At 40.7% G+C, this 7,930-nt stretch overlaps 1 protein-coding gene across 1 annotated transcript; it reads right to left on the minus strand.

Moving 5' to 3' along the window:
- Positions 1–6,084: 6,084 nt before the first annotated feature.
- Positions 6,085–6,779, minus strand: LOC115675263 (uncharacterized). Its single transcript, XM_030597863.2, has one exon. It carries the CDS (start codon positions 6,652–6,654, stop codon positions 6,193–6,195), a length of 462 nt encoding a protein of 153 aa, XP_030453723.1. The 5' UTR covers positions 6,655–6,779; the 3' UTR covers positions 6,085–6,192.
- Positions 6,780–7,930: the final 1,151 nt, after the last annotated feature.

Consider the following 7,930-nt stretch of genomic DNA (forward strand, 5'->3'; position numbering starts at 1 on the left):
TTGAAAAAACGTGGACAACTCAATCTATTCCTTTTCTTAGTCCTTTCTATATGCCAAGAATCAATGACTACGGGTGACTCGGTTGTAGTTGGATATTTGCAAATTAGCAAAGCTTTGTGGTCCTAACATTAGGATCGCATTCGTTAAGTGGGCATGTAGAGATGATTATATTAGCACATTAGGAGTAAATCCGTCAAATGAGTGAGTCGGGTCAGGTTGGATTTGGTCCGATTGAAATTGACCTATTTCCATACAATACAAATCTAGTGACTCATACTCGGTCCATTCCCGATCCGATCCATATTGTTAAAACACTTATATATTTAACTAAATATAGGAAAACTTATACCCAAACTAAGGTGAGAGTACGGAGTGAGCGAGCATAATATCGAGTGAAAACGAGAGAGAGTGAAGAGAGTTATAGAGGTGGGTTTGGTCTAAAAATGTTGTGAACCCATTTAACACCCATATTACTTTAGCTTTTATCATTTTAAACCAATTTACCAAATATAACTAACTTATATAACAACCCAATGCATCAGATATGGGTTAAGAAATGGGTCTATGACCCATTTTGACAGGTCTAATTAGAAGCAATTAGAATCAACAGACCATTCAGTTTGTGATACAATCGTTCTCTCAAGCTCTAGCTTACTGGCAAAGTTTGATTACTAGCAAAGTCTCATATTAACTCTATCGCTAACTGCTCGTTAAGAGGCTTTCGTGCACCTTGTTCAATCTTATTGGGTTCATGGGCATATCATATACATGTCGTAAATGATGGTATTTAAAGAACACGAGCCCCTAGTTCAAAACAAACAAAAAAAAGATTATCTTATAATTAGATGAGCGGTTCGAATATTAAATTGCAATAACAGTTGTGCAGGGAATTTCTAGAGGGAGGTTTTGATTGTTAAGTTCAACAAGGTCCATGGAGTTTTCAGGGACCATGATGTTCCATCTGCTTGGTCTGCTGAACCTTGTGGCTAACGTTTTTTCCGGTCCAAGAAACACTCACGCATACTTCCAAAGTAGAGTAAGCAGAATGTGCTGAATCAGACGCATCACCTATTGGATTTCCACATCTCCCACCCCACTTTTGACCCATCTCAGCACCTAAGTCTGAATCTGACCATAAGAATTTGCTTAACAGATGGGAATAACCAGGAAATACATATGAAAGTAAAATTTCACCTCTCTCTCTCTCTCTCTCTCTCTCTCTCTCTCTCTCTCTCTCAGTGGTTGAACACACATGACATGCTGGATCGACCAGCAACTGTAACAGCCCAAAACCTTGACAGATCAGGCTAGGGTTCCTTGCTCTCCACTGAACCATTTGTTGTACGGCAGTGTTTTGCCGGAATTTGCTCCCTCGACGAAATATAATTCACCGAACGTCGTTTTTCAGCTTTTAATGAGAGGACACGGGTTCTGTGGTGACTCTGGAATATCCAGGCAGATAAGAAAATAACTTCAAACTTTTACTTCGAACCGAACTGTAAAAGCCGTGCCGGAATTTAATTAACGACAAAGCTTGAAAATACAGCCACACACGTACACAAAGATGTAACGCCGGAATTTAATCGACGACGCAATACCCAGGATAGAAATACACACCGTAATTTAATCGATGACGCAAATCGAAAAGCTACATCTAAGAAAAGATAAAGTGCGGTACAGGAAAGTAAAGATAATTGAAAAATAACATATTGATGGATTTGTCAGGGGGCTCTCCAGTAGATGGTCGGTGATATTTATAATGGTCGTGTAGTAACTGCTCCTTAGCGGTTTCCAACGGTTGTGCCCATATTCTTCCATTCCGAAAATCTTATCTTCATGTCCGTGTAATGCTTCCTGCTTTCAAGATAGCTGCCTCACAATCTTTTCTACAAGTGATAACTGCCTCATGATCATACTTCCAAGTAACTGTTCCCTCAAAATATACATGCGTGCTCCTTAGCGGTTTTCCAACGGTTGCGTTGAGTTTACTACCTTGATGGTTTATTCGACTCTACTACGTTGGCGGTTGCTTTGACTCTACTACATTGGCGATTACTTCTTCGACAGTTGTATCCGAGATTGTCAACTCCACTTTTGTCAACTCCTTCAAGTTGGCAATTCTTCACTAAAGTTCCTTTCCTTTTTCCGCCTCCTGACCAGTCACGACCGTCCACTTATTTCCAAAATAGACGACTCTAAGTGCTTTTTTGAGAAAAATCAAAGCACAAAAGTTGTAGATCGATGAGTCTTCGTTCTTTTGGCTTTAGAATCAGGTCAATCTGATATGTATCAATAAAGTTATGACCATTTTCTCGAACTAGCACAGAACTGAAATTTTCGCAATCTGACCAGTCACGACCGTCCACTTCCTCCCAAAATAGACGACTCTACTATGCTTTTCTGAAAAAACTCAAAACATAAAAGTTGTAGATACAAGAGTCTTCGTTCTTTTGGCTTTAGAATCAGGTCAGTTCGATATGTGTCGATAAAGTTATGATCATTTTCCCGAACTAGGGAAAAACTGAAATTTCTGCATTCTGACCAGTCACGACCGTCCACTTCCTTCCAAAATAGACGACTCTACGATGCTTTTCTGAGAAAACTCAAAACATAAAAGTTGTAGATACAAGAGTCTTCGTTCTTTTGGCTTTAGAATCAAGTCAATCTGATATGTGTCAATAAAGTTATGACCATTTTCCCGAACTAGCGCAAAACTGAAATTTCTGCTCGTTTTTCCCGATCTTGTCGATAATAACCAAAAATTGATCATTTTTTGGTGTAAACATATGCACATGGCACATGCCTCTGACATGTGTCTCTTATATTGGCAACTTGATGATATTTGCTTCCATGTTGCCTTATGCCTCTACCATGTGTCCTTTGATGATATTTGCTTTCATGTTGCCTCATACTGCTTTCATGTGTCCCTTGATGATCTTTGGTACAAACATTTATCGACCACGGCTGAACCATCATCGATGCACTAAATGAATATCACTTTCTACAATCGACAACAACGGGACGTGTAATTCATGCCTCTGTCATGTATTTTCCATATCGACAAGTTGGCTATTTTTTGGTGTAAACAACAAGTATAAATTTTTCTGATGATATGAGAATTTGATAAGTCTATGAGTTTTTTTAATGATATTATGGATCTTCTGCCTTGCCTTTAACTTTGCTCTTAATGCCTTTTTCACCCAAAAGACAAGTGGACATGCCTTTTCTTTTTTCTTTTTTCAAAAAATTATCAGCAAGGAAAGGCAGAATAATAATTACACATGCCCCCTTACATAGCTAGTTGTTCTTTCTGCGTGCTAAACAAAAGAACTTGTTTGATCTAGGCTTGCCGTACTAGTAACCTTTCTCTTTCACATCATAAAGAGTTGCGACGGTTGGGAGGCTTATCTGGAAGTTGCTGTGCTTATAAATTAATCGAGTTTGAGTTGCGTGCATGTTGTGAGAGACAACAAATGCAACTTGTACCCACAAGAAGGATAATAAATTGTCTCCAACGGCAAGGTTAGGAGATTTGATTACCACTTAGGTCATTACTCTTATTATTTCCGTAAACAGGATTAAGGTAAAGCAAATCAAACACGAGCTCGCCGAATAACGTCATTATCTAGCTAGCGTCAGCAAACGAAGCTTACTCCTACTGATCTCAGGAACTTAAGTAATTAGTTTGGAGTATCGGTTGTGGCGTGTCATAACTTGGATCATGCTCTGGACGAGGAAATAGTCCAAAAAAGAGTTTTAAACTTATTATATGGCAGCTAATTCAGTCCTAAACTTTTCAAGTTGGCCAATTTGTAGCCCTACACCTTTTTGACGTTTTTTCAATATAGTCTTTTCAGTCAAATTTAACGGGAAATCGCTAACATGACAATTTGGTTAGTATCGGCCGTCTACGCGGCACGGCTAGCGATTGATGGGTGCTGATGTGGACGACCTCTGCAATTTTCACAAAAGATTCTGAATTTTTTCTTTTCTTTCCTTTTATTTTCTATCTTTTTTCTTTTTTTTTTCCCATTATTTCCTGTTCACTTTTCAGAAAAAGAGCTGCCGACCCTCGCTCAAATCGCGGCGGAAGCTGGTGGAGGTCTCATTCTTGATGCGTTGGAGAGCTTGGGGTCTCCTGTTTCAAATGACACGTCCTGCCCATTCATGTAGCTAAGAGCACATGCTAAACTACCTTAATCATAGCTTAAAATCATTGGCTAATCCTTGATGAATCTGTGCATGTTGGGTTATTTGTTTTTGATTTGCTCGATTTGGATAAGTAATTAATTCTAGCAGGTGCATATGATTTTGGCAGACTTTGCAGGTGCACCTTTTATTGACAATCTAATAAAAAAGGCGAATGTACGGGCTTGGCCCAACATATTTGGGCCAGACTTCAATTATAGCAGAGACCCAACCCGACCCGACCCGCTAAGGTTCGATTCTTTTCAGGTGTTAACATTTCTCCTACATTTTCTAGCAACGTTTATTTTGATGATAAAAAATCCAATAAGTGATGCATATCTATACACATATTTAAGCGAAAATTGGATTTTGTCTTCCCAAATTATCTGCAAATTCAGCCAAAGTTTTAGTCAGTCTCATGGGGGACATTATTCGGATGCCAACTCAATGGAAAATAAATTTTATTATTATTGTTTCGCAAAAATCTCTCCCGCGATGAAATATCTTTCGCCGAAAGTCATTCTCTGGATTTTAATTGAATGAGACAGATTTTGCGTCGACTACAAATAGAAAATATCACAAGTGATAAAGAAATCAACAACTTGAATTCGAACGAGACCGTACAAATATAAATCGTGTCAGAATTTAATTAATAGGTCTGAAAAATAGAGACTCTACAACAAAGCCAAGCATAAATAAACTGTGCCGGAATTTAATCGACGACAAAACTTTAGCATGCATAAATGACATGCTGGAATTTAATCGTCAACACGAATCTGGAAACTACAGCTAAGAAACACGCCGGAATGTAATGTATGAAAGAAAAGATACTGAAAGATAGTAATTTCATGTAATTTGTGTGGGGCTCTTCAGTAGATGACTGGTGGTATTTATGTTGGTTGTGTTGTAACTGCTATTGAGTGGTTCCTAGCTATTGTGTCCATATTCTTCAACTTTTGAGAGTCTTGTACCCACACTCTCATGATGCCATGATCTTGTTCCAAATTATTGTTCCTCTAAAAACGCACACCAGTCATCCCATGATCTCAATTACTCTGCTTTCTGGTAACTGCAAACTCGTAATTGTATCTTGATACTCCTCGTGTGTTCAATTTCTTCTTGGTGTCCAGATGGTTCAACGAGCCTGTTAATCGATACTTTTATCGACCTTCATTAGTCATATGTTGTCATGTACCCACAACTGATCGACATTGATTATCCAATATCAATATTTTCTTGGTTGTCGATGGTGGGTCACATGCTTGACAATAAATGACACTTTAATTATGTGTCTCCTCGTACCGAGGACTTGATATTTTTTTGGTGCAAACAAACGTAAATGTCAACGTATGAAACAGCAAAAGAAAAATTACATTATGTGAAATTTTTTACAACAAATAAAAATATTTGTTATTTAGTACGGTATCAAGTCGACACGACCCGCGATTTACATTTTACAATTAAAGATTTGTATCACTGTCGCGCATCTTTTTATCGTGCCCGTGTGGGCATGTGGAACAGGACTTCGCTCACTGGTATTTACCCTAACCATTTCGCCTTCTCTGCTATTTGACCTGCCTGTGCAGGGACCATAGCGTCGTCTCACGGTGACCAGATTCATTGCTTGGTGATCAAACATGGGTTTTGAATGCGACATCCTTGTGGGAAGTGCTTTGGTCGACATGTGCGCGAAATGTCCCCGTATTGATGCAGCAGAGAAGATGCTTGACGATATGCCTGAGAGAAACCTTGCTATCAGATTCAGACCTGTTCGTGCGGTTCTGAACAAATATCGAAAATAGAATTTTCGTCTCTATGCCCATCTTTGTTGATGCTATCTATGTTATGGAAAAAGAAAAGAGCTCGCTTAACATTTAACACCGAAGTCCAAACGTGTTTAGGCAAACGCTTGACATGCAAATATGATTGAAAAGAACACGACAACGCGACCAAAAGTTGATATTTTTAACAAAGTCGAACATGAAAAACCATCAGCTAATTTAACTACTGAAGGTTGACTTGCAACTGGGGGTCGACGTCGATCCCAGCCACGCCGACCTCCTCGGCCTTGGGCACTTCCACCTCGCCCGCCACGTAGGCCGCGACGTCGCTCACCTCCCCCCTAAGGATCCTCCCCTCGGCCTCCTCGTCCACGTAGTTTGGGTCCCTCTCGTCGATCGCCGGGGGCGCCGGCTCGAGCTCGGCCTCCACCGTGCCATTGGGTCCCTCCCACGTGTACTTGCCGTCGCAGCTGGACTTCAGGGGCAGGCGGCCGATCCCGATGCCGTCCACGGGGAGGCGCTCCATCCGGATCACGCCCTTGTCCATCAGCTTCCTCTCTACGTACCTGAGCGTGTCGACGTTGTGGGTGTCGACCTCGGTCTTCTCCACTCTCTTCTTGCCTTCCTCGTCGTGGCTCACGGCCCGGATCACCACCGTCTCCTCCTTGTCGTCGATGGGCTCCATGGTGCTGCACTAAGATGCTAGTGTGCTTTCGGGTTGCTCTTGCCAATTATTGCGGTGTGTATATATGTATAGGGCTTAAAGATGTGCACGAAGATTTGGAATTGGATGCGAGAAGGGACCGGAAGAGAGAAGAGGGCGGTGATCCTGCTGCTGCACTTCATGGTGCTGGAGAAATCTGCCACTCGGTGCATTCCGCTTCACACGCGTGCTTCGTTCTCTTCTATTTTCTTTTCCGTTTTTGTTTTGTTCGGATTCTTGTTTTTGTCTTGTATTAGCTCAAAACCGAGAGAGTGGAATGACTAAGACCCACTACAGTCTACAAGTCCAACAACACCAGTAAAGACAATTATCAATCTTACAGTCAACCATAAAGGGAATGCCAATTCTTGATCGGTTTCCGATCCGATCCGGTTCCAATAGGACCAATTACTTATTGGTCAAGGCGAGATGAAATTGGAGAAATTAGATTAGGCTTTCTATTTTTTGTCAAAAAATTTAAAAAGTAAATAAATATATATATGAAAATTTAGAAAAATATATATATTTATCGGTCCGATCCGATTCTCACCCTAGAACCGGGAACAGGACCGTCCGGAAACCAGTTCCGCTTTGAGGAACCAGGAACCAGACCGATATTCCCTAGAACCAGACCAAACCGATTGGTCCGGTCCCGGTTCGGGCGGTCCATCTTCCTCACCCCTAAATTCTCCACCTTGGACAAATGACTTCTCAGGCAACCTTAGCTCCTCCAGCATTCTCAGAATTCCCTTGCATAAGAGGACAAATGCATTTCCTTTCAACCATCTTCACAACCTATTTTTTGGCACCAAAAGTTAACCAAGCTGTAGATTACAGACTTGATTAATTGAAGTCTACCAGCACATGCCAGGTGCTTAAAAGTCTACGCTTTAAATCTACTAATGATTTTGTCCGCAGGAGGTTGACAATCCCTGTCAGTTTCTCTAAGATTAAGGGGAAACCAAGATATTTAATAGGAAGTTTCCCTCGTCCTCACCGCCTGCCAAAGAAATCTCAGTTTTTGGGGGTTAACTAGGGGCCCGATATCAATTGGAATCCCTCGAAAATCAAAAGAATTTCCTGTAAAGATTTTTTCTCCCCCGAAGAAAATCATCAAATCATGAGCAAAGTTTAAAGGGTTAATACCACGAAAATCCCTAAACCGGTACAGTTATGACAGATTTACCCCAAATTATTTTTTTTACCATAAAAAACCCCAAACTTGTACATCTGTGACAATTTTACCCCGAACTATTTT

This window comes from Syzygium oleosum, unplaced genomic scaffold (genome assembly GCF_021117445.2).
Source record: "Syzygium oleosum isolate NSW1041296 unplaced genomic scaffold, Sole_v2.1 Sole_v2.28, whole genome shotgun sequence".
In the NCBI taxonomy this organism is placed as follows: Eukaryota; Viridiplantae; Streptophyta; class Magnoliopsida; order Myrtales; family Myrtaceae; genus Syzygium; species Syzygium oleosum.